Raw genomic sequence first — 27,743 nt, forward strand, 5'->3', positions numbered from 1 at the left:
CCCCCCATTAATAATCCACTAATTCTCAAATACACGGATATCATGATAATCAGCTAAAATCTCTCGGGTCCATTTTCCCACTTGTATCCAGGCAATTCGTATTAATTAAACACATCCTGTTACGTGTCACGCTAATTATTTCCTCGATTACTTTCTTATTAATCAGCTCTTTTTTTTTCTTCTCATCATTACCACCCAGATAATCGTATTCGTTTTGTTTTTTCTCTCTTTTACTATCCTCTTATTTTTCATCCCTTATTTCTCTTCTATAGTAATCAGAGGCTCGGTTCGTTTTTGTTTTGTTTCGAGCGGCCGGTTAACCGTCGCTCGTGAGCGCCATTTTTTTTCTATTTCTACTTGTAATAGCATCAACGTTCATATCCGTTACTTGTTTAATGTACGTGTACGCGAACGTGTCTCTCGTGTATGTATGCAATGTATATATATATATATATATATTTATTTATATTTATATATAATATTTATATATATAATATTTTTATTCTTATTTCAATAATATGTATACCTAACGTGATATTCCATACGTGTAAATACTGATAGATATATTTGTTATCGGATACACCGTGGTTTCCTACTACATTGCGAATTTTCAATTCTCGAGCTATTCGATCACGAACGCCAAGCGATCTAATCGCACGACTCTCTCGAAACGAGTGATTCAATTTACATTTATGGAAACGACAGGATTATTCGACCGTTGCCGTTGTCACTTGTTCGTTTAATTTCAAAACGAATTAGTTTGCCGGATCTCCGCTAGAGTTACGGTTAAGGTGGATATTTAAGTCGTTGGAAGTGTTAACGCATATCGTACGTTTGCTTCGTTTACTTTTTCTTGGATATTCAATGTAAGTGATTTCTCTCTTTCTCTCTCTTGTTTTCTTTACAGATTTTATCTAACGCGTAAGTCCAGACGATAATTTCCACGTCTTGCATAAAACGATCGACGACTCCTCGCACGATATACAATTGTCTCGGAAATGGAAACTAACTTAACCTAAAATTGAATAGCCTCGATTGATTTACGTTAACCAATCCTCGCGAATTCTTGTCGACGTTATGGCGATTTTTTTCATCCGGATCTCGATTTAATTTAATGTAATAATCGATGAGGGATGATAGTTTAATTGTTTATGGTATCGCTTTTCTTTTATATTTAATTTTCTTTATTCTTCTTTGCTTCCCTTCTGTATTAAACGCGTGTGAGTTGGACGCGATCATTTTTCGAACATTTTGAAAAACTATTACTACACTCCTTGGTAGGCTCCTTTTTTCCGTTGGGAACCGAGTCGTCGATTTTCGTTTTATTTCTTATTTTATGTAATTAGTCAATACTAAAGCCCTCTGACGATATTTTTAAACTTTGATTGACGATGATCATTCGGGAAAACGAGAAATCGATAGGCGCTGATATGCAACGAATTTGGAAATATGAAGGAAAAGTCGCGCGCGATTCAAATTCAAATAAATTCGTTATGCTTTACCGAGAAAACCCAACGGAGCAATATTAACGTAAGCAATATTAATTATTATAATATTCCTAGTAGAAACTTTCTTTGGCAAATCCAAAACCTGTCTGGGTGCCCTACTGGACCAGTTCAAGGCTAGTTAAGACCCTGACGGGACCCTCGATTCTCATAATGAAATTTCTACAAGGGAATTTATTCAGCATTAATCGCGAACGACTCTAAACACGTGACATGCGTTCTTTCCTTTTTCCTCTTTTTGTGTATTTCTCGCAATAAAGTACCCATACCATTAGAAAATAATATCTTCCGTACAATCAACGATTCAACTAGCTTCCGCTATTTATATTATTCGTATTTTTCCGTTTTCTGTTGCGCGTCGCACGCCCCATATAGGTTTCGTACATCCATATATAGGTCACGTGAAAAACTATGAGATTAAAAAAATGGATATGTTAAGAAAAAGTAGGATATACAAAAAGCACGGAGCTTCTCGCACGTGATTGCAGATATAAAGGATAAAATTTTTATTACAGATAATAATCTTTTAAAAATACGATTTATTGCCTGCCTAAACAAATGTCCCGGAACTTTTAGACTTGGTGCGACGAAAATTTGCTGATGAAAAAAAATAAAAAATAAAATATAGAGATCCTCTCAGTCTTTTGGACACGACACGATCGAACGGCTGAGAATATCATCGAACTCGATGAGAAAATATCGAAAATCGATAATTTCCACAAATTCACAACCCAACAAAGAATACGCTAAATTAAAATAAATTGCAAAGTTTCCCTACGCCCCCAGATAATAACAAAGCAAAAATCCCACAGTGTGTGTGTATCCGAAGAAAAAGGAGAATGTACATATTATCTGTATGAACAAGAGGAAAATCGATAAGATCAATAATCACTAAACGATGGAATGTATCGTTATTAATATCCAATGGAGGCCTGTTTAAAACTTTTGGAATTAGCGATTAATCGAGTGTGCCTTAATCACGTATTACGGGTATACGTAATTCTCATTAATTATTTCTCTCTTTCTCTCTCTCTCTTTCTCTCTCTCTCTCTCTCTCTCTCTCTCTCTCTCTCTCTCTCTCTACGTGTCTATACATAAACGTAATAGGCTCGTAGATCGTCGAAACTTTTAGAAAAACCTCATATGATATGTGGGACATCTAAAATAGCAAGCTTCTCACTTATGGGTTTAAGATCTACGAGGTACATTAGAAATTTCTCATACAAGCTCTCTACGACGATCAAAACACAATAGGATAATCAACCGCATTTGATTTTCCCGCCATTCTTGTGGCATCGTTCAAATCGCCTCCGTAGTTTCGACAAATCCCAACAGAGGTTAGCCACGTCTGTCTCTACCGTAGTTCCTCCTAGCGACAGGAAATTTCCGTTAGCGCGAGAGAACTAACAAGAAAAGAATATCTAAATTATTATACATCGGAGAAAAAGGATTCACATAATTATATTTTCTTTTACTCGGAAGTTCATCTGCTGTACAAAATCAGAGGAGAAAATACACGATACCACGTAGCTATACAACTTGACGTGCACGCTCTTTCGTTTATCTTTCTTTCATCTACGATATAATCTAATCATACGTGTACCGCATGCTTAGGATGACTCTCATGGATATGTGTATGGAGCTTTTTTTTTTTTTAAGAACAGGGAAGATATATGTGAAAAGCTGCGCTCCGTTTACATGACTGACTGTTATATATGGTATTTATTTTAATGGGCGCTGCTAGAGTTATTATTATTATTATTTACCATCGATGACGTTCAATGAGGGGTGGGGCGGCGATTTTTATTTACAACGTTCGATGCCACGATTTATTACGATTAAATCCACTATGACAATGGCGATATATATATTATATATATATGCATATGTATATTTACAGGTGGTTCTGAGGTACGATCGATCGTCCGACATTGTACGATGACTTCGAGAGTAAAAAAGAGAAGTAATGAAGATTGAAAAATAATAATTATAATAATCTAGGGGTATTACATTTTTCTTTGTTTCATTCGTTTTCATACCTAATGTCACTCTTATTACTTCGAGGCGACGAGCTGCTCGTTATATTTACATATATCTCTTTATTTTTCATAGAATCGAAGACACGTCGCAAGCCGAAATTTTTTTCTGAATTAAATGAAAAATCGACTAAGCAACACGTTAATTGACATTCCTATGCTTTTTTATTAATGTTTCAGGTAATTCCTCCATGTCTCCCAGACGATGGATTCAAAGGGGGCGATCACCACTGATTGACAATTTTTCTCCCGATGGGGTAAGCTCGCGACGATCGATCGTTCCTTCATTTATTTCCACTTTGTCTTTATCCTATATATTTCTCTTATTGTTTTTTTTTTCTATTCTCTCTTACTATTATTTCCTTTTTTTTTCGCGTATATGCTCCATCGAGTCAAAGTACCATTGCGAAAGAAACGCTTGGCGATCTTTACATGAAAATCCGAAAAACGTGTTACACGCAAAATCGAACACACTCGATACACGGTGCATGCTAACAAATTTTGAGGATTTTCTGTTATTTTTTATTATTATTGAAAATGCCCCTAGGACATCGACATAATTTTTTTTTCAATATTCGTTTTTTCACTTCGTTTAATTATTTATTGCTAATTCGCGAATGGTCAAGATCTTTTGCGTAAATTCATACTGCGATTATGTTACATGTATATGTCGTGTGTACAAGTTAATGGGATGAATCGTGTGTGGTTTCTGCGTGTACGACGAGTCTACGAGGGGTTGGCGAAACGAACGGGGTACATCGATAATTTGTATAACCATGTGAAAAAACCTGAGAAAGCGCTCGCCATTTTTTTTTCTGTTTAAATTCATTACCTCCTAACTTTCGCGACTGCGATCGCTTACGTTACGTTATTTTCCCTTTTATAGTCCTTAAGTCCCTTAACGTCCTTTTCAATTCTCCATAAATCCCATTTGTAATTTTTCCATAAAAATTTACGAATTGGCGTTATCTAACTTAGAGGTGATAAAAAGTTCATCTTTTTTTTTTGTAATTTTCTTTTTTAACAAAGATTTCAGTATCTCAAACGTGGTCCATTGTGTTTACGTTTAGTGGTTGCACCAAGCAGATACTAGTAAGGAGGACCAAGCCTTATGGAACTTCGTGCCTAAAGGCCAGTACACACTAGAGATATGCCGGAGCCAGCATAGAAGTTCTTAAAGGGCTTGAAATCCCATACAGTCAGTTTCACACATAAAATACACAAGGGTTGAAACCCTCTTTACCAATATCTCCTCAATGGTTGTTCGGAATAACTGCGACGGTCGCAAGACTCATTCATGTGAAACACGTGTCGATTGATTTGACACGTGAATTTCCGAAATTTGCAAATCACAACTTTCTTACGGAAAAAAAAAACAACATTTTTATCGTATCGCTAATCATCGTGAAAAAGAATCACATCAAAGATATCGCTCGCGCCGTCATTATCCGTTAACCGTACGCTCTGTAGACATCGAGAAAAAAAAATGCAATAAAACCTCATTGATAATCGCTGCGATTGCAAATAGAATCAGGTAATGCAAACGTCTCTTACATATAAAAACTTACATTTGTATATTTCGCCCACCCTCATCGATCCAGCTGCTCCTTATTCTCCGTACATTCGTTCCAACGATTGTTCCATTGTTTTCTTATCTTTTCGTTAAATCCCCCTCAAATTGTCCCACCTTGTCGATTATAAATCTAATGATTTTTTTTTTCTCTTCCCTCTTCCTATTTTTACTCCTCTCACTTCATTATACTTGTACGTGACTTTATAGCGCTTTTCGGTTTCGTTGTGACATACAGTGTATGCATGTATCCGCTATGCATGACAGTTTTTTTTTAACATATAACACTGCTCCATATGTATGTATGCCGTTATTGCGCCAGGATACCACTTTCTCTCTCTCTCTCTCTCTCTCTCTCTCTCTCTCTCATTAATATTCACTCTTCGCATTTTTGCACAATCAATCAACCCTTTTCCTTTGTCTCCTGCCGGGGTTGCGTATAGGAAAGTTCAATTCGGTTTGTACAGAATAACGAATCGAAAGTGTGCGCTCATCAGAAGATTCCTCGATAAAGTTACAAGTAGCCCGAACGAAGTCAGAAGTTGTCTGATCAATTTTCATCTCTGACTACTGTAGCAAAGTGTCATTGAGTGGACAACCGGATGTGGAAAAAAATACTAATAAGACAAATAAATATTATACACATAAATTCGAAAATCATTCGAGCCACGTTAAAACTTGATCGTTATCAATGTTTCGCAGACGCTGTCGTATCGTACGTTCTAATCGATACGACACGTTCGTAAGTAGTAAGTGTACGGATACGGAGGATACAAAGAGATACGCCGATTGAATTTTGACGGAAAAAAATGTTTCATCAAAATTAACCTTAATGTTTCTCGTACGGTATATATTGTCTATACGCATAACGCTTTGGGTGTACCATCCTCTTTTTTCCCCTAAGAACGGCATATCCATGTATATCGTTCCGTTTCAAGTCTTGATTAATAGGTAATAACAGTTCAATTTATAAAATTGCGGCAGTGTGCTTGTTCTCTTGTATAATTAATTACTCTCTGGCGTAATTATTTTAGACTATAATTAGCGGCGAGGAGTGTCGTATACCGTGATTACACTATACTATATTATACACAGTACTATACATATATTATACCATACAGTATTACAGTAAGAAACAATAACAAAACTCCATGAAAAATCTATTCACGGCTTTGAGCGTTACCTGGTACCGCAATTTTTCACCGTAAAAAAGTTAACGACGAATTTACGCGTCGTTCGTATTTACGAAATCTTTTTTTCTCTTTTTTCTACACTTTTATTCATCAAAATCAATCGACCGCAGAGCGGCCTGCGGAAATTCGCGAGTCTCGCTACAACGGAAACAACGAGAGCGCGAAAGTTGCGACGGAGAAATTCGACTCGAGAAATTCGATTACGTGAGAGATGCGTAAAAGGGCGCGAAAAATGGACAAAATTTGAAATTTCAATTAAACTAACAATAAGTACCACGCAAATACGATACTCGACATTCTTCACCGCGTACTTATCGAGAGACAATTACAACGGGAATAATAATAATAATAATGTATTGTACAATACACTCACTATACAATATATTGATCTACGTTTCACCACTTTTTTTCTTTTTCACATTAAACACTCGTCCTGACGATAAATTCTAACTGTGCGAAAGTAGTGTGTCATTTTTTAAAATTATTTATACAAACGGAGTATATCTGTAATCATCGTCAGCTGATAAGTACATATAACCGGTAGACGATCGCTCCGACGACGGATTACGCGCACGGCTTTATGTTCAGTTTTAGTTAATAGTTTACGGTTTTCATTTCTTTTTTTTTTTCATTCTTCCTTTAACTTTAGATATTTATAATAATACTGGCTATTACCGATTAAAAGTTAGCGTTTTCTTTTGACTTTTCACCAACCACCCCCCCCCCGTCCTCCTCCTTCACGCTTTCGTCACGTAACTCGTAATTATTATCATTTCGGTGAGTTTGAAATTTTCATCTTCCTCGACGACACTCCACCCCGCATCTGCGCTGATCAAAACAACATTTCTACCTCTACGTACACCCAAACCCATATGTTATAATCGTCGCGATTTTTTCTTCCTATTGTCACATATACAATTATATCGTGGATTTCGTATAATTTCATTGGTAAAACGCGACTACGCGTTCACACATCCGCGTGACGCGATATACGATCCCGCCATGCGATTGCGTATACGTATATATATGTATATATATATAATAATGATAATAATAATAATAGTAATCGTAGTCCCGTGAACTTGCATGTACTGTTAGTAGTTGCGTATGAGGGCTAGCTAACGCTATACGTAATAGTCTTTATCAAAAGCACATGTATATCCTTTCTATTCTACATATAGTATATTGTATATAAACCGACCATTGTGTATATCATCATGGTTTCATTTTTCTGTCATTCTGCTTATTGTGTGTCCATATGTGTGTAAACCTGGCTGTGTGTCAAAAGCTCCGTTACATTCTTGTCCGGGCTCGAACAGTGTGTGTTCCGTCCTGAAAGAATGTCTTGTATTGTGAAGATTTAATTGAAGAAGAAAAAAAAAAATTAAAGTTGGTTACGGAGTAGCATTGATTAAAAAAAAAATGATGATGGTTTGAATTTTTGCAAAACACGAACCCCCCCTCTTTCTTTCCGCCTCCCTTGCATTTGGTCGTGTAGTTATGTATAGTTGTATCGGAAGAGAAGGGAAAGTTGTTTCTTTCGAATTCGACCTTCAGGTTGAACAATTAATAATCCTTCCGAGCCCGCCTTCCCTCATAAGCCCGACAGTGATTTTCTATAGGTTACGAAGAATAGCTTCGACAGTATAATGTTTCTCGTGCATACTGTTATAATTTTTATAAACTGTAAAAACCGTTAGAAAGTAGAGACCGCATGATAAAAGACGTCACGACGAAATTACCTTAGTCGTTTATGAGGATAAAAAAAATGTATTATTGTTTCTCGTTATAGTACTTTGCTTCCTGCAATTGTCTTTTTTTTGCACTGTCATAAATTTAACCGGAAAAAATCGCACGATCTACCGACCGACTGTTTTTTCTTTTGAGTGACTTCACTGCCTGCACCGTAGAGACTCAATGATCCTGAACGAACGTATCTTCGTATCGCAAAATAATACATGACTTTGTTGACGTCTCTGTGTCGTACAACAGGAAGTGGAATTCTGTGGTGTTAATCGCCGTGAGACAATGAGTTAGAAAATCACGAGGATTCAAGTCGCGATCTGATACTTGCTGTGTATTGGCAATATAAGTTGGTAAAAATTTATGACGCACAATCGTTCGAATGAAAATTAATGAAAATTTAAGTAAACAAGCCACGTCCTCTCACTTCCGTCCTGCGGAAACGTCAGGATAGCTCTGTTGACGGAGATTTTCTTTTTTTTTCTCTCATCTTGTGCTTCTCGTAAAACGTTTATTCTTAAGATTGACTGTATCCTGTGATGGCGTCGGGACGTCACGAATTTTTCAAGAGCCGCCACGTGCTTTCCTTTATGGAGCGAAGCCTGTACTCCGTCTCATACGGTACTCACTGTGCGGCACGCCGTTATCGTAAATCCAAGATGGTATAGAGACGACATCCGGTTTCCCAATGTATATCCGTCATAGGGATGGTTAACGTGTCTTGGCGATATCATCGTCACTCGCCTCGGCGTCGCCTTCTACTCCGCGTTCACCCTCCTCCGGATGGGCCGAATTACCTTCTTCGGTATCGACGCTGCTCGTAGGTGTTATCTGCTCGACGGCCTCGCCATTACTGAATCCCAAGCCGCCGAGGTCCTTGTTAACTGGCTCCGGGGAAGCTGACTCCTCGCTGCTAGGTGAACCGGGTGACGAGACTATCACCTGCACATTTACACGAGACCAGAAGAATTATAGGTTATGGTTTCCCAAAGTGTGTAGTAGGGTCGGTACAAACGTTGTCGAAGAGAGAACGGATTCCGTTGTTACGTTGAATTCCGTCAATTTGAATATTCATGAATATGGAGTATTAGACTTTAATTCGATTCGATTAATTAAACGGAAGCTGAATCGCTCGGTCGACGGGGGTGTGGCGTAGGATTGTATAAAAAGAGAAAAATTAGACCGTGCGGAAATATCGCGGATACCGGAGCGTCACGAGATGAGATTTTTCATTAAGAAGGGACTCGCCCTCGTTTCACTCCGGTATCGCAGAGCCATGCAGAGATGAACGAAAAGTGAACGAGACGAATGAAATGATAACGATAATACCTGTGCAAGAAGCGGCGTCTCTGTGCTGTCAGCGGTTTGGTAGAGCCGGCAATTTGCGTTTGCTCTGAATACGTGCCCAAACAAAGTCAAGAAGACAACGTAAATGTTACTATGTGTAACGACGTAAACTATAGAAAATTAAAAATCATACACGCAGTATAGAAATACGATAATCGGCCAAAGAAGGTATCGGAGATTATTGCAAATCAGGCGACGATGAAATACGAGAGAGTTATCCAAGGACAGAGAGAATGCATGCACGGTAGATCCTTGTCAGGGTGTATTCGCACCTTGCTTATTATGCGCAAGCGAGAATTTTGTATTCCATGAAAATTCGCTTTTGTATTTTTTTTTTTTTTAACAAAAAAATCACGATGCCTTAGAAACACCGCTGTTGCAGTGATATTAAAAATCCGATTACAATAGTATATTGTAGGTATTTGATTGTTCGTGCGAATGAGTGAAGAATGAAGGAGAACGTGTTAGTAATAGGAATTTCTCAGTGAACCATAAATCTTTGATAGGCCTTTCCTCAGGAACGGTTGAAGATAAGTTTTATATTGTGATAACAAAAAAATAGCATATTAAATAGCAAAGGTAAGTAAAAATTATCTTCACCATATCGTAAACACTGTTATGATGGTGATTTAGATTAATTGAATAAATAATTTTTTTTATTCAGTATTAACAGTGACCACCCGTATTAACGTGCATAGGGACACCAAAAGCAATGTATGAATACGGGCCACGGGCCACGTGTATACCGTCCTTAACCCGTACCAAAATTATACTGTCATTCGTATACTCTGTACATATATTCAACATCAATAAGTTACACTAGTCCTGAGAAATCCTAGTGAAATTGTTATAGACAGCCTGCGACACCATGTAGCATGCTTTGGATCTAGACCTGTAGAGGTCGAAGGAAGACTCGTGGGGTCGTACCTGCCGCGGCTTGACCGGCGGTGGAGGTCGTGTGGTAGTTCCGAGGACTCCTGGGGTTGTAGCTTGGGGAGGATGATGAAGCGAGGGTTGCTGCTGCCAGGGCAGCCCTGTGCGTCCCAAGGTTCCCGGTCCCTGTTGTCCCGCTTGACTGGTGTTGTGACCTGCTGGTTGCGTAACTCGAGGAAGCGTTGAACCGACTGAAGAAATCTTCCGAACTGTCTGTGAAATGAACTACTGATTACTTGGCCCTTACGAGTTGCTCGCGAGCCGCGATGAGCGCTACGATTCTTATGTAATTTCTGTGATCGCAACAACCTCAGGGCGACTGGAGGAACTCGAGGTGTGTCATCGCCAACGGTTACGTCAATGGGAATGATATCATTACCTGACTTTACTGGCCAAATCTCTAGAAGGTATTTCAATACTGCTATAGGCTGTTGGAAGTCCAAGGGTGGACCGTTGTCTTCGGAGTGTAACATCAGAACTGGACCGAAGCACACTGCTAGACTTGCTGGTGACATCTTGTTGCATTGGGATACCACCATTGCTAGATGATCCAGAAGGTAGATCAGGGTACACTGTAATGTGAAAATTAAAAATTAATATTCTTTATTGTAAATATATTTTACATGCAATACTGACCCTGTTCACTTTTGGTAGGCAGTCCAGTATACTGAACATTAATTTAGCATTGCCCTGTGGATCGTCCGGTAAACAAACTGCAAGTGCATCGACCATCATCTGGTAGAGGCACTTCGTGAACAGGGGTTCCGGTAATTCTCTTAGGTAATCCTTAAGCACTCCTGCAATAATTGAAGTATAATTAGAGAATTATCTAAGGCCTCGTGGAAGATACTTTGGTAGAATTTTGTATTACCAGTGATAACGTTGATGTCAGGAACATTATCTGGTGATAAGTCCACTGATCTAGCATTACGTTCAAATGCCTCTCTCAATATCCTCTTTTTGGTCGCGGAGCCACACAGCCTGTACAAACCTTTAAAACCGATATTCATGAGACGGATTGTCGTAAATAAACGTTTTTTCCTTTGTAATAATTATACAAATTAAAATACCAATTATATCGAGTCCTCTTCTTTCTACCTCCTCGACGCATCTCCAAACGATGATAGGAACATTCTGAGCCCCACCCATCGCAAGTGCCGTGGAAACTCCTCCAGGTACTCCCCCAGTTTTACTCTCTCGACTTACCTGTAGTTGAAGAAAATATGTATTTATGTCTAGCGCAAAGGATCGTACTTGAAAGCTAAAACCTTCATCGTTAAACCTACCACGGTGTCAAGGTCAACCCCAAAGAGAGGTGCCACCCTTGTAGCCAGAGAAATAACTGGTAGACCTCGTCGCTTGAAGGTCTGGTGTGCGTCCGTGTATCGTAGTCTAAGATAAATAGTGCCACGTGGTTCTACTTTGAGTGCGAGTTGATGCAGCGGTGACTCCTTGAGGAGAGTAGCTAAATGAACTGATCCTTTATAGCAGAGCTTATGCCTGTGCTGAGGATCCCAGGAATAGACGAGCAAGTCCAATTGCCTATTGCCAACCAGATCAAGTTCAAAGGTCTCGTCCCAGTCGAACATCAAGTCCCCAGTGCGTACGACAGTACGAGCCTTGTGAACTCTGTCGCATTCGAGAACGCAGTAAAGATCTCTCAGGCCGCAGGTACCTGGACGAGGTAGAAGAGCAGCGTTTCAATTTTGGAGAATATTTTTTGGACATTTCTGGATTTACATAGTCCCGTTCGTATTAACATACCTAAATTAGGCTGACCGGATGGCGTCGAGGGTGTCGTAGCTGCTGAGGATGATGTCGTTGATCTGAGACCACGACCTGCCAGTAAGTGCACCCATAACAATCCACTGACACCACCTGCCAGGTCACCACCACCAGTGTCACCTAAAGAGCTTAACAGAGAGCTGGTAGAACTCGGGGTGCCCACGGTTGGTGGTTTCTCTATTTTATATTTGAGGAACTCTGAAAGGATTCACAAGAGTCACGAGCTGATTCCAATTTGATGACCAGGGTCATTGATGAACTGCAAAGTGTGATGGATAGACGAACCTGCAGGATTAATATCTAGCAGTCTTTGATCCTGAGTTCTGGTAGGCGTAGGAGTTGGTATATTCCTGGTCGATTCCAAATCCAATAAATTTCGAATCCTCCTGACAGACGTAGCTCTTTGACTGGCTGAACTGCTCAAGGAAGCTTTCTGACTGGCCAACGAGGAACGCGCGTTGGAGGCTACAGACGCAGGTCTAGGATTACTAGCAGTTCTATGACAGGATGAACTGATTGCCGTAGAGGCTCGTAGATTAGCAAGGTTGACCTGCTGCGCCGAGGCCGACCTCGTCGAGAGTCTGTCCAGGGTGCTAGAGAGTGGTCTGTAAGAGCCATAGCTTCCATACTCAGCCTAGAAAATTACAATTTTTGTAAAATCTTGATAAATACTATAACTGACAATAAAATTCAAAAAGACAAAGCGTACCTGATTGGCAGCAGCATGAATATTCTCCGCACTATACGTGTAACGAGGTGGTCGATTCGTAGTTGCTCTAATCTGCTCGTACAAAGCGCTTGTACTTGGGGTCCTGCTCAGCCATGCTCTGTACTCATCAGACGTAAAGACACTAGGGGATGACGGTATCCTGCCTGTAATAAACACTCATTCCAAGCACGAGTCTCAAGCTAACCCCCTTATAGGACTCTAACTCCAAGCAGAGAGTTAGGAAAGTTTTGGCTTGGAAACTTTGATAATTTTACCTCTATCCCGTCTGATGGAAGGAAGTTCAGGAGCTGACAAGGCCCCGTCGCTGTCCTCCTGATCGATCAGACCAGACGTCACTGTGCTGAGTCCTGAACGAATTCCTGGTTGCTGTGGCAATGTTCTGCCACTTCTAGGTAGAGAGTTTGATCGTAATCCTGGTAACCAAAGAGTCACAGCATTACCACAATGACACCTGAACGTCTAACCACGCTATTTTCTCCTGCTTCCTACCTGAGGAACTCTGCCCAATCTGCGACCTGGACAAAGTAGCCAGGTGGGAGACGGCACTACTCTGCGAAGGATTATTCATATTATGTCTGTAATAATAATAAGCCGATCGTGGCGAACTGGAACAAGTAGCTTCGGTATCCGAAGCATAGTCCAGGGAAGGCCGATGTCTCCTAGTCAACGTGCCGAATTGACCTTGTCTCTGCGAGCTGGATGTAGCATCGCTCTGTACTCCGTAACGAGAATTATACCGTAAAGCGGAAGACCCTGTGAAACCATAAAAATAAATCATCCCGTTAAATAAATCAAAAATCAATTTACTCCACAATATTATTATTTTTTTTTTTAATTAATCACTGTCTACCTGACTTCAAGCTGGATCTGAGCAACGTATGACGCGCTGGTGTCGTAATACTGGTGTAATCGACCCTAGGCAAATGCTGATCCGATCCACTCCTAGGCATTATCCTTCCGCTACTACTGTGCTGTGTGTACCCATAATGCGACGATTGATTCTGTCCTGACAATCTTCCGCCGACCGACTGCATCCCTCCACCAGTAGACATGCGACGTGCGCCATTGGAAGGCATCACCGGTCCCGTGTAAAATGAGTGTACCTAATCGGAAATATAACTATAGTCTCGTATCTCTATTACTATAGCATCGTAAAAAAGAACCCTGATAAAGTCGACCGCAAAAGTAACGACATTCGTAAAACTGAGAACAGAATGGATTCTGGGTAATCTTAATGCTTCCCACGAGAAATCATTATCGATTTATCAATCATCCCCTTATCAGGTACCAACGCCTTCGTCCTGGTCGACTTCACCAGGACTTATACTCGGCTAGTTAATTCAACGGTACCACTGACTGTCGTCGATAAGAACTTTGGACACTCGAGCTTATTTATAACGTACTGTACTAGACTAGCATATAGTCGACTTATCATTACTCTTTTTCCATTTCATGTCTTTACCGGCCATATAGTTGGACCCAACTCTACAAGGAATAATTCTACACGGTTAACTCGTGTACAATTGGCCCGCCTAGGGTTGAGTCCCACTTGCTACACTACCTTTGTCGAAAGTTCAGCCCTGTGTTCTTGTCTACGACTGACTGTAATTCTGCGTACTTAATGTTATAGCGTGTTGCTAACGAAGTGATATAGTAATACAGTAAGGGAAAGAAATTAAACTATACGTATAGAAAGCTCGGAAAGGGATAACAGAAATCAAGTGTATTTCATATATTATGCCAGAGCGATATATACAGGGTGGTTCAATAAAGGCGCTTACACCGGGGAATATAATGGGTTGGATCCACTGTTGATCTCTAGTATAAGCGTACTATTCTACTGGCTATGTGTTAACAGTACGACTATAGCTTCATTGCTTCTTTGGATATTGATCTGACGGTGAAGGGTAGAAAGGGTGCATTCTCTATGATGTGATAAAGTTGGAGATATATGAGTAATAATAAATAAAGTTTGGAATTTTTGCAAATATTTTTTTTTTCGGGATCAGACAAAAATTTTATGAAGTAACATACCGAAGCTATGCCTGCTTCAAATTTGATATGAAAATTTTATTCCGTCTGATGCTGTACCCTCGCAATTATTCTTGGAAGAATTGTAGCGAATTTTCAAAAACTATATTTTAATGAAATATAGTAATAATATTTTTGGACTTTTCACACGAAGCAAAATCACAGAAGCAAATGAGTTTGCTGGCGAGCAAAGATTACAGCGTGCTACATCGTATTCCGTGTGTAGCGTCCTTAGCAAAACACCCTGTAGATATTTATATCAAGTCTAGTATCAAGAAATGTTATGTATTCTTTACCTTCGTGAAATCCTGGTTAATTTCAATGTAGCATTCATTCAGAACCGATTAGTCATTAAATTTGGTTGTCAGAGTCGCGCTGCGAACTGCCATTCGTCTCGAGCCGTACCGATACATGATTTTTCTTTTTAAAAAATGTATCACTATTGAACTACGCACTTTAGACAGTCAATTCGACATCGCCCACTGACCCGTTCGTTATAAATATGATAATTTGAAAAAAATATACAGTCAGTGTCCGAGTACCGATGCCGACGACTATCGTGATCGAACATCAGAACGGCTCAGGATTTGAACAATACGCGTGCAGACTACACGATTTATTTAGGGATGAGATAGATCCTGTGGACAAAATGTCCCTTATTCCCTTTCGCTTTCCTTTTTTCATTAATGGTCTCCCTTAGCGATCTGCGATTTTATACAGTGTCACAGAACATACATTTATATATATAGGGCAAACAAGTGTTAAACGGTGCAGACAGGTGTAAAAGGGTGCTCGATCCACATCGGCTAAGACATCTATAGGTACCTACTCTTGACGATGGATCGAAAAGATTTTTCCGGAAAATTAAGAAGTATCGAAGTAATGCAAAGAACGTCCAACAGAGCTATAAATACAGTTTCGATCCATAGCCGTACATAGTATGCATAAGTGTCAGTTTGACAGTTGCCGGAAAGACTTACTTTCTCAGCAAGACTCTCCAAAGTCTTTGGATATCCACGCTCGTAAGGCTGAAAGTGCTGAGTGGTCGAAGGTTTAGGTTGGTGCGTGATAACTGGTGGCGGTGGTGGCTGATAAGACCAATGTCCTTCCGGTCTGGAATTATAATACAGATCCCCATTGCTCGATCCTAGATCCTGACTAGATCCCAATCCGGTTAGACCGAGTCTCGAGCGAGAAGGTAACATTTCTCGACCGTCGCCTCTTCTACGGCTGCCGTCCCTGAACGGATCAGAATAAAACTCTTGATCGATCTACTTCCAATCCACTTTGTCACCCACGACCTATTCATAGGTCTCTTCCTATATACTATCCGTAGACAGTCCAGGGGCTCACCTTATATGATTACTAGTGGTGTGATCGTTCTCGTCCTCATTGAGCTCCCTTTTAATTACCACAACCGGAGGCGCCTTGTGCTCATTTTGACGGCTGTGCGACACCGGCTGATGAGGACCGTGTCTGGTAGCCAGGACCAGCCTCCTGGGTATCGACATTATGATAACGACGTCATCGAGACTCATGTGTGTCACGTCTACCAAATTTACAGCAAGGATCTCATCGCCGACCTGGAGGATGAACATCGTCAGGGTTGAACATTGTCAGGACCTCCGATAGATAACGGGTTCCGGTAGGATGAGGTTCTACTTTTATTTTTTATACCTTGAGACACCCGCTATTGTAGACAGCAGACTCCAGAGCTATCCTAGATATGAAGACGCCGTCGTTCCTGTCTATGCCGTTACCCTCCCGAATGTAGAGGCCTAAAGTCTGACCTGGCCTCTTGATGATCTCTACCAGATGAACAGGATGTTTGGGGTCCTGGAGAATGGCATGGATACCATTAGCCATCTAGTAGAAGGACGTTATTCATTCAAGGTCAGGGATCATAGATGGGAACAGTCCAGGGTCGATTGGTACTCCAGACTGATGACCATTCCTACTTACCTGCATAGAGATGAACTTTTTCGCAGCCTCCGAGACCTGCCTGCCCATCTGACGTGGTTCGATGACACGAACCACCATTTCGCCCCTTCGCTCGACAGCTTCGAGCGCAGCGGCCGTTGACGCGTCATGGTCATTTTCCACGGTCTCTATTTGCTTGAAGATCTCGGTGCTGATGCCACTCACCTGCAACGAGTTGTCACTCTACATCAGCCAGTATGATAGCTACGTACGGATCCGTCTAATGGTAATGATCTCGAAGCCACGCCATGATCTAGCACTTGGGACAGAGTAGACGATCGTGGGGTGTCTTCGAAAGGGCAGTTAAATCTGGTTCCCTAAGTTCCGTTCAAAAGTCGATGGACAATATTGGTTGTTACGTGTATACCATATACTGTTGGCATGTAGAATCTAGGTAGTCATTTTAACTTTAGAGCCAATTTAAAAGGATATTACCTTCCTGAAATCTCCTTGAATGACCATGGGGGGTGGTTCTTTGGGGCGCAACTGGTTGGCAGGTGCCTGCCTCCCAGGACTTGCGCTTATGTCTGTCACTTCCCCCCGGCCTTCCTGTAATCGAGCGAAACAAACCATCAATCGATGTCAAGTATAGTAGTCTGGCCCAAGCCTAGTTCTTAAGGGTTGATGAGAGAGCAAGGAAAGGGACGAAAAATAGGAGGGATGAAAATACAGTAAGCAGGAGACCAGTAATTCGTCGAAAATTAGCATATCGACCGCCTAGTGGAGTTGGCCACTTCGAAGCCAGCCCGAAGGTCTCGCGTATAATCCTAGTAGGAGGTTCTGCAAATCCGTGGCAGAGAAGTTCAGGTGGAACCAGTCGACGAGCGCTTCATAATTTTTATGGGGTACTAAATAAAACTGATAAAACGATCACGGACGAAGGAACACGACGGGAGAGAAAATATTATCAGAGATGAAAAAAAAAATCTCAAAGCTTCGCAGACACGTGTAAACCCTATAAAAAAAATGGCATCGCTCTCCAATTTCTCTCCATGGTATTTATCGTCAGGTGCAACCATCCCCAAAGAACGTACGGATCAGCGTCCAAGGGAAGAGCGCCCTTAAGCGCGACACGAGGATGACCCACGCGGTCGATTTAACTTCCAGCAGGGAAGAGAACCGCACGTAACGTCTAACAGGGGCGGCAGGAGTACACGTGTACACATACGTAAACGGGCTGTTCATGACATATTCAGAGCAAGCCCTAAATAATAACGAGAATAGACACTCATCACCACGTTACGTAAAAAGCCCTAGTACCCTCGAGTGGAGCCCCGGTTCATTCTTCCATGTACCCTCCCGTCCATCTACGTCCGGTACTTTCGAGTTACCTTGCGGGAGAAAAAGCAGCCCGAGCCACCCCTATCGCACATCGCGCTATCCCATGGCGGCTAATATGGCGGGAACCACGGGCAGAAGTACGAGACCCCCGAAGTTGGCGAACGCTCGTGCCCGACGTTGCCGGTAGTAAAATGATGGTGGAATACTAGTAGGGTCAGAGGGACGCCTGCGCCCCTTGTCTGGCCAGGAGGAGGACGGCGGGGGGTCGGTGGGTGCTATCGACCAGCCGTGACGTCACTTTCCCACCCATCCGCGACCCCCTCTCTTCCTCTATCGCGCCCTGTGTCTGAATGCTGCACGCCGTACTACTGCTTCTACCTCCACCGTCGTCATCCTCGCGCAACCCTGTCGCTGCTGGACGAACTCGCCATTAGCCAAGAGGCCACAGGCACCCCCGCCGATGGTAGTAACGACGCCGTAGACGTGCACCGTACACGCAAGCGTACGCACGGAGGGTTGGAATTAAGGGTCGGCAGGAGGACCGGTCCTGCAATACGATACTGGCTCAATGCGCCTGCGTCTGGTCCTCCTCAAGTACATCCCCCTCAACCTACCCCACCGACCCACTGCCACCCACTTTCTCATACATACGGACCCGACTATGTACTACCGGCTTATACCGATAGCCATGGGGTCTATGTGTCAACACCAGCCCATGTATACGTATACGTATTACAATCTTCGTGGCCTATGTAACAACCCTCAGCGTGTCTTACTCTTGAGACACTTGAATGCCACTCGGATAAGAGAGGACCGGGACTGGCTGCACAGCCATCTTCTTCGTCGGGATTTCGAACTCCTCGCTGATGTGACGTCGGAATTGGTAGATCGATCGGTGCTGGATCGATGGTTAAGAGTAATGATGCCTGAGAATCATGACTCTGATAACTTCTCGGCGAGGTGTATCATGTCGAACGAGAAGGGGGATGAAATAAAAAATTAATAATTAAAGATAGGTTTCGATTTGGCTCGAGCTCTAGCTGCTTATATGAGCTCTCTTTGAGATCGGGATGACGAGGGTGGGTATTATAAATAGCGTTAGATGCTCGAACGAAATACGTTCCTGAATTATACCAACCTTCCAAACCTCACTGAGCTTGTCCCGAAAGAGAAACGAACGTTATGACTGCTGGTTATTCACAGACCCAGAGATCAATCGTGGAAATTAGAGCGAGGCTACTACGTACTACGTGACCTGGTAAAATGCATCGGGCAGAGGTCATACGGCATTGAAAGATCGATCGATAATAACAGCCCGCACCGCTATTCGACTGAGGACTTTAGATTGTTCATTCCTCTTGCAAATTTAATACCATCGTAACTCAAAACTTTTTAAGGTTAAGTTAATTAATTTTTTTTTTACGATTAATAATTAGCGTTCTAATCCCAACTGTATTCTATCAGGACGCTGTTTGTATAAAATTGTCTTATGTGACGAGAATCGAGAATTTTGAAAAAAGAAATCGCTATTATTTCATCCTGAAGAATTTTTTAATTCGACTGTCCCACTGCCCATAACTTCGGACAAGTGACGTTTCGTGATGCGCCGCAATGAACGTGAAATGAAAACTAAATGCGTGACACGTGACGCTTCGTGTAATCGCTACGTAAAGTTTTCGTGAACTTCCTTAAAAGACGGTACCATATACGCCATATCACTGACGCTTCTCGAATCCCATAAGCTCTGCTGCGCGCTGATCGTTCGCGAAGGCAAACGGCGAGTTCAGTCGTACAAATTTCAGAAGCCACTTTCAAAGACCGTACCGATAATTTCGTAAGTTCTAAGCACGTATAGTTAGACGGTAAAAGTTCTCATGTGGCTCCGTAACCAAACGACAGCAAATAACGTTCGAGACGTCACGAAGAAGACGACCAAGTTAAACCGTGCCAGTTAGATAATTGATAACAACAATAGACAAACCGTAACAATGCGTCCCTACCGTTATTTCGATCGGAGCTCGCTGTATTGAAAATCTAAAAAGAAATGTACAAACTAATTCCAGGATGGTGAAAAATAGCAGAGTGCTCCAGATTCTCAATATGGGACGCGCAAGAAGAGGATAATTGCGGGCTACCGAGAATCAAAGAGACTTTCCGTTACGGTCGACATTTTCATTCTAGCCAATCTCCCTCTTCGCTCTTCGTCCACCGTCGCCATTTATCCTCTCGACTCTTCGTCCCCGTCAAACTTATCCATCCGCGGCATCCGCACTCGTCACACCGATTTCCCAGGTATCGCTCGGCAATTACCTCTCAATTATCCAGGCCACTACTTTGTTACCTGTCCGTTATAGGTTATCTTTCGGATTAATAAAACGCTACGCTAGAATTTAAAATTTATTCCCTTCTTACAGCTCCTACAGAATGAGGACCCGGTATGCACGTATCAACGATTCACGATGCAGAGCCCCTTCGCGCACGGAGATACGAGACCCAATTAAAAGAAACGAATGAGGGCATAAATTTTCAGCATGGAAATCTGCTTTGGAGATTCGATCAAGAATCGATAGTCGACCAGAGTCGACCACCCCCGGAAAGCAACAATCCGTCCTGATGTCGTGATCAAAGGTGCCGCTAGAAGATACTCCAACACAAAGGACAGACATACGTGTACGTACGCCGGGTGACCCGGAAACGTGACCATATCCCAAATATATATCTTATACGTATATTATATACGTATATGTACACTATATAGGTATGTACTTATGTATTTGCCTGACGAGGACAAATGTTCTCTATTCGACTGTAGTTTAAGGCTATCATTTTTTCGGATTGTAAAAGTCCACGAAGCAACAATTAATTTCTGACGTTCGGCTTTCTGACTTTTGTCATTTTTCTTTTTACGTATCCTATATTTTTTTTTTTCGAATAAATACATGGTAGAGACGTGGGTCTTGAAATTGTATGTTAAGCTTTGTGGCTATAGACGACTCGTGTGTAACCTTTTGTTTTTATTCTTTGTTCAAATTGTCTCTTAATGCCCGTTGAGCGCGTCGTTCATTGCTGTAGGAGAATAATAAAATATGAAACGTGGTGGTGGGTGACGTTCGAGAGAAGAAAAGAGGTAGGTAAAGGTGGCGAGAGATAATTAGATATTGATTTCGCATTAGGGCACACTAGATAGACGGCTATTCGTTAACGTGTTACTGGCTTAACGTTTATTAGCGAGCCTATTAAAATCAAAGGATTTAAGGGACTCGTTCCTTTTCCTTACCCCGTCTTATTTCAATGCCATTCGCCACCCTTCTTTATTTCTTTCTTTGCTCGATATTTTCGAAAGACTAATTTAAAAAAATTTTCTCCTATTTATTACGTTTCGAAAAGGTCGCGTCCAGCGTATATAAATTTCGCTGTCTTTTCGAGCGCTGATGCTTTTTCATTTGTCCACGGGCTGCGTCGGTTATGCTGTGCTTTCGAGCGTCATGAATAGAAAAACTCGTGGCTCAACCAGGCTGGTTTGGATTACCAACGTATAGGGACTCTCAATCGGGATTTTGATACAGGAGTTTTGGTCCAATGACTCGACAATTTACTATGAAAAAAAGAAAGAGAGATTTTACGAAAGTTTGACAATAAAGATAGGGTAAATAAACCACAGCGAGACGTAACGAGATTCACGATAAATACGTGACAGCCATACAGTTACGAGCTCCTGTAAGGTCATTAACTCGTTGAAAAGGTAGGTAAAAATATTTTTAAAAAAATTGATCAAATTTTTGTCGAATAATTGTTGCCAGAAAAAATGATATTCCTAATTATTCATATTCATATAGGATGCATGTGTGATCGATGAAAACCCAGGATATTGCATATAACCTAAAATGCGACTTACTCCTTTATATCTGTCTATATAAGTACAATATGTATTTGCCCTATGTTATATATGGCTACGTTGTACCGTATGCATTCTATATATTTAATCTTCATGGTAAACATTTATATTTCGGCTTGTCAAAACTTTCTATAGACTTTCTGCATTGCCATTGGATTTATAATAGAGAAACACCAGTGCACGTCAGACCTGGTTACCCACGCACTACCAACTTATTATGATAAATAGGAAAGTTCTGCATGTGATTTCATCTTCTACTTTATGGATACCGTATATTTGAATGCACGTGTAACACGTGTAAGTGTGTAGATATATATTCATATACCAGTCTAGAAAAACGACGTGATCTGTAAATAATGTAAAAATACAGAACGATCCTTCAACGTTTGTCTAACTTAGAAGAAGCAGTCGTGTTTGAAAATTAACTTTTGTTTTGGCTGTCAGCGTTGGTTAGAAAAAAAGTAATTTTTCCCTTGCCTTCAATATTCCTAAAATCTCGAGAATTTACCTAGTACTTTACCCCAAGACAAAGACAGCTATGTTCCCTGACAGGCAAAAGGATTCTCGGAACAGGAGAACATCGCCTGCAGCTAGTTTTACACGGAACTGACATAAAGCCAAGTTCCTGAAAGCGATTCGAAGCTTTCTCACGAGACTCCAAGACCTGTACTTATGTAAATGTAAAATTGAAAGAAAAAGAAAAAAAATAACGACAAAACAATCGTGTAAGAGGGTAAGGGTGCATGAAAGACTCGCAGTATACCGTCGATTGTCATTCGCGATAAGGTAAAGTAAATTGAAATTTTTTCTACGTAAAAATAAAAAAGTGCCTTGTTTATCGACAAAACTGTATTCAAGTAATTTTCTTGTTTCCTCTCTTTTTTTGTGTTTTCAGGGATTCTGCGTGTCGACCAGTTAAACTGCCTGGACGAAGGACTGTTTGGCATCCCTTTGCCATAAGAGAGAAAAAGAGAGAAAAAAAGAAACTTTTTTGAAAAACTCTACCCCTCGTCCTTCAACTTCAGAATCTTCGAGTAGCAAGGGTGGAATAGAAGGGACTGGAGTGGTTACATTCTCCTCTAAACGACATCGTTTATTATTTTAATGACATCATTAGTGAAATTTAAATAAACTTGTCTCTTCATCTCTCATAACCTCCCTCCCGCTTCTGTACATCCAGAAACTATATCTGAGTTCCCTTGTTTTCTTTAGTTTCAAATCTTGTTAACGAATAATCATCACTCTTGCTGTCCCATTTCCACTCACTTTCTGTCATTCTCTCGCTTATACTCTTATCCATCCATATACACACTGTATCTCTCTTATATTCCAGACTATTACGTACGATAGAAGCCAACCTTCTTTACCAAACCAATATCCACTAGTCCCCCTCCAATACGAACAAATACCTCCTTGGCGAGCTGGTTTATTTCTGAATTTCGCAAGGTTAATCGACCTTGATATAGAACTACGTATCGAAGAATGTCTGCACGACGTTGCAACGAGGGATCGGCTTACGTGAGGAAGGATCGGTTTAACCAAGAAAATCGAGTGAGTCCACTTTGGCGAATGCAATTTCGAAATTCCAGTATCGTACCCACCGATCCCATCCCTCGCTAGGGGGTAGATACTGACAGCTACCAGAATCTCAAGGATTTCCAGTATACTTTCGCTATCACTGTATAGAGTTACCAGGAGCATCGAGAGGGTGCTCGCAACCCCATCAACGGCCAATCGTCATGCCCCAAGCGAACGCACCCTCGAGTAGCTGGAATTAACACTATTGTCTCTAGACACTCGCCGATTCTTAACATTGAGTATTCAAGTGTAGTAACGATAGTCCGTATAAGGTTGAATTTTCGAAAATTACCAAAGCCAAAAATAGCCCCCGTTTTTGGACAAAGGAGCAGCATCCATCAGTCTAGTAGCTAAAGTATTTCCAAACCTTCTATTTACTTTTCACAATACCCAGTATCCACTACCACGCTCAAGAGAAACGGTCGGGCAATCAAAGGGTCATGAACGGAAACCAAGTTTCGTAATAGATCGCGATATATGTATTCGGTGAATAAAAGAAACAAGAAAAGCTTAAACGCTCACGCCCGCAGCCAATGGGACTAACGTAAAGCAATGATGTTACGCGAGGAGGACGACGCCGAGGCCGTCGACGTGAACGATCACGACAAGGGCCCGGCAGTCGTGAAACCACTGGCGGGTAATGGCCGGTGCAAGAAACATCTGGCGAAACGAGCAATATCCTTCAAGCGCGCAAAAACTATCGACAGTATACAAACGAAACGCGGTGGGCTTTTTATGGGCCGTCGAAGGAAGAGGGCAAAGTTCCCGCGGACCAAGTTTGTTTCAATATGCCCATGCCCGAGCATGGCTCCGTGAGTTGGGGATGAAATCAGTATGTGTGTGTGTATGAGAGAGAGAGAGAGAGAGAGAGAGAGAGAGAGAGAGAGAGAGAGAGAGAGAGACATAGACAGGGTTACGCAGGATAGAGAAAGAAACTCGAAACCCTATATGAGTTCTTTTCTACTCTTTTCCAGCCTTTCTACACTCTCTGCTCTTTCTACTCTTTCTCCAGCCAGTTCTACACCTTCTCGGCCCACTTCATCTTCCCTATTCTATACCTCCTACTCTTCCTATTCCTGCTACTACTGCCGCTACCCCTACGACTTCTCCAGCCAGCTCTTCTACCCCTTTAGCTTCGTTCGACCCTCCGTCACTACCTCGCAAGCCCTCTGACCTCATCCTACACTCTGCTCTCCACTCTCCACCAGCCAGGGTACCCTGCTTCTTCTTGACAGCGGTTTCCTCTCCGGCTCGCCGAGGTCATTGACCGAGAGATTCATGTCGCGCCAACAATCTTTCCAACCTTCGCGATGACATTTTTTTTTCAAATCACTATAACGTCCGCGTACTTGGCAGGACCTCGGCTCTCTATTGGATGCGTAGGTAAGGTCAGTAATGCTTTTTAATTATTGACTCACTTTTCTGCGGCCGCAGCAGAGCATGGCTGCTGCGCTGCAGCTGCGACGAGACGCTGACGAGTCTTCGAGAGGCTGATGACAGACGTAACTGAGTCGAGGGGGCCCTTCCCCCTGCAGCTGCACCACGCGCACCTGCAGCTGCACCTGTTCCCGTTCTCGCTGTCCTTGACCGACACCGACTCGACCACCGTACTTGATGCGCACGTGTTTTCGCCACTGCATGAGTCCGGTGCGTCATGCCCTCTTCCTAAAAACATACAATTTATATATTATACTGCTTGACATCCAAATTACATATATATGTATATTCTTCGTATCTAAAAGAATAAACAAATTTTGAGTTTTTCGTTATCAACAATTTGAGTTTTCAGTTTTTTAATTCGTCAATCCTTATCGCAGTACTTGGTAACGCACCGAATCAACTATTCGATTCGCCCAAGAAAATTCTCACAAAAATTTCACTTAAGTATTTATGCAAATTAATGATCCGGGAAAAATGGGATATCCGTCTGTTAATGAATATAATAAAGTATTTACGTCAGAGAGCGAAAAATTGACGGTGGAATTATTTGGTGCTTAATTAGGTTTTTTTTTCTTATATGGATAAACCGTAAAGCGATGAACTATCTCGAAGCGTAATACAATACGAGCTTCCCCTACCAGTAAGAATCTGATACGATGAAAACTGTGCTGTATATGTGTATATATAGGATACTGGGTGGTAGCATGCCTATGCTGTACTATAGAGGGTGTCCCAATTGTGCTAGGTCGAACATCGAGGAATGCAAGGGACACATTCGTGGGTAAATCGCAGCCAATCCACGCTTCTCGAATTACAGTAAAGGCCTGTCACTGATTATACCCCATGGTAAGTAAGGCTTGTAGGTAGTTCATTAAGAATCAATGAAATCCACACCGCAAAGGGCTGCCAACCTATGTAACCTTGACCCGGCGACGAATCCTAAGTCGAAAACAGGAAACTGGAGGCGAGAAACGAGGACAGCTATGTGACCCAAAGGAACGACCCTTGTGTAATTCCTGATCCACGACGTAGGACCGTCCTAACAGTGATCATAACAATAATGGCAAGGATGCCAATTTTGAAAGGTGCTGTACTCGTCCCTTTTCTCTCAAGGAACGAATAAAAATCATCGTCAGTGTAATTTACGGGTTCCCTCGAACATCCGTACCCTTTTTTTCTGTTCTTTTTTTCGGGCTTATCAGACAAACTGAATTACTGGCTTTTTACAATCTATGGAAAAAAATATCGAGCGCTATTACGGAGATAAATGTATTTTTCACACTTTTTTTTTACCTTCTAAAAATCATCTCTTGCGCGAAGGGCCAGTTGGTCCCTGCTTGGCTTTAGTCTAAAAGTTTCCCTCATTCTGTTTTTTGAATCTGCCGCCTGTCATCATCTGCAATAAGCAAGTTATTCATAAATCTTATCAGCAACCGCTACTTGCTAAATACTCGATGAATCATCGACACACTTGTTTCTCATTTAGGAATTTGAATAAAGCTAAGCAAAGCTAACAGACGTCGATATTGCGTAGGGCTGCGTCTAAAATAAGGATCTGAGCTATATGGCAAAGCAACCCTTATAAATATACGTCCAGACCTTTCATAAAGATGACAATATAAAAATGAAAAATTACTTTTAAAGACTATCTTTGCCACTTAACGTAAAATCCTTCATACCCCCAAACCATTTTACGACCACACGAGCCTCTACCCTCAAAAATAAAAACCTACTACGATAGTGTAATATAAATAGCATTAATTAATATGCAGAAATCTCAACAAGACAAACTATGAGAATAAAATAAAAATGTCAAGGAAAAGACCCAAAAAAAAACGAAGATGGATTCGGTTTTAATAATAATCGCATAAAAAGAAAAAACACTCTTCTCCCCTAACCCTAGATACTCAAAGGTCCTGACGACTTTAAAAAGAACCTTATGGATCGTCGTTCCGAGCGTGCCGAAGATTTTTCAGGAGATAAGTCGGATAGGACGATATTACGCCGGATGGGAGGACTCCTGGCAATCGATAAAAGATATATTTCTAAGAGAGGAGAGGAGACTGAGAAGACGAGTAACGACGATACTCACCAAAGGTTTGGTAGGCTCGCAACTCTCTCTCTGGCCAAATCTGACAGAGTCTAAAATTATTGGAGGCACTCACGACTGCAGAAACAACAATGAAAGTAATCGTAGCGACCCGGAGGAGGGTCTTTGGATTAAAAAAGAAAGATCTTCGGAGAACGTCGTCGGGAGACCAGGATTTCGTATGTAGTTGCGTGGAGAGCCAGGTTCTCGCGGCTCGCTTACGGCCGTTTCCTCAAAATCAATACGGCCCTCCTCTTTTCGAAGCTCACAGCGAGCACAGACGAGCACAATCAGCCACCTAGTGTACACACGCGTTTTATTATTGTACGCCCGGCGTCCCGACGCCTCGGAACGTTTCGAAAGGTTCTTTCGTGGCTCGCGGGCCAACCCGGCATTCGCTCAGTACTCGAGCTCTGATATTCGCAAGCTCGACGCCGCGCCGCATCCTTCAACCCCGAAGACCGTGGGCGGACATCTTGTCTGGCAGAAGGGCGCAGGCTCGGACTTGTTTTCCGTGTGTTAGCCCCCTCTCTCTCTCTCGCTCTCTACCTCTACCTCTCTCCACCTTTCCTCACCATCTGCTTTCCCTCTCTCTCTCTCTCTCTGA

At 41.8% G+C, this 27,743-nt stretch overlaps 2 protein-coding genes across 13 annotated transcripts in view; both read right to left on the reverse strand.

Annotated features, from left to right (window-relative positions):
• The window catches only part of LOC107266431 (pancreatic triacylglycerol lipase), a 13,781-nt gene extending 4,966 nt beyond the window's left edge, over nucleotides 1-8,815 (reverse strand). The window contains exon 1 of one of the 2 annotated variants that reach the window (XM_015736904.2): nucleotides 8,677-8,815. The gene's annotated coding sequence lies outside the window, so the exon portion shown is untranslated. The remainder of the gene's footprint in view (nucleotides 1-8,676) is intronic. The other variant, XM_025083621.1, reaches the window with a different exon arrangement.
• LOC107266430 (rho GTPase-activating protein 100F) lies at nucleotides 2,956-27,603 on the reverse strand. Of its 11 annotated transcripts, none has more exons than XM_015736899.2 (22): nucleotides 27,140-27,603; nucleotides 26,341-26,443; nucleotides 25,026-25,272; nucleotides 17,289-17,402; nucleotides 16,836-17,018; nucleotides 16,551-16,709; nucleotides 16,227-16,456; nucleotides 15,854-16,112; nucleotides 15,170-15,181; nucleotides 13,693-13,945; nucleotides 13,332-13,595; nucleotides 13,097-13,255; nucleotides 12,822-12,985; nucleotides 12,398-12,746; nucleotides 12,092-12,310; nucleotides 11,614-12,002; nucleotides 11,398-11,533; nucleotides 11,199-11,318; nucleotides 10,964-11,124; nucleotides 10,707-10,899; nucleotides 10,322-10,536; nucleotides 2,956-8,989 (listed from the first exon to the last, which is right to left on the reverse strand). In XM_015736899.2, exons 3-22 carry the CDS (start codon nucleotides 25,245-25,247, stop codon nucleotides 8,759-8,761), a joined length of 4,032 nt encoding a protein of 1,343 aa, XP_015592385.1. In that variant the 5' UTR covers nucleotides 25,248-25,272; nucleotides 26,341-26,443; nucleotides 27,140-27,603; the 3' UTR covers nucleotides 2,956-8,758. The 11 variants fall into 11 exon arrangements, with proteins under 11 accessions (XP_015592385.1, XP_015592382.1, XP_015592383.1 ...); XM_015736896.2 differs by having other exon boundaries at nucleotides 16,551-16,739; XM_015736902.2 differs by having other exon boundaries at nucleotides 8,814-8,989; nucleotides 10,322-10,540; nucleotides 16,551-16,739.
• Between the last annotated feature and the right edge of the window lie 140 nt (nucleotides 27,604-27,743).

Source organism: Cephus cinctus, unplaced genomic scaffold (genome assembly GCF_000341935.2).
Source record: "Cephus cinctus unplaced genomic scaffold, Ccin1 Ccin1_scaffold0310, whole genome shotgun sequence".
NCBI lineage: Eukaryota > Metazoa > Arthropoda > Insecta > Hymenoptera > Cephidae > Cephus > Cephus cinctus.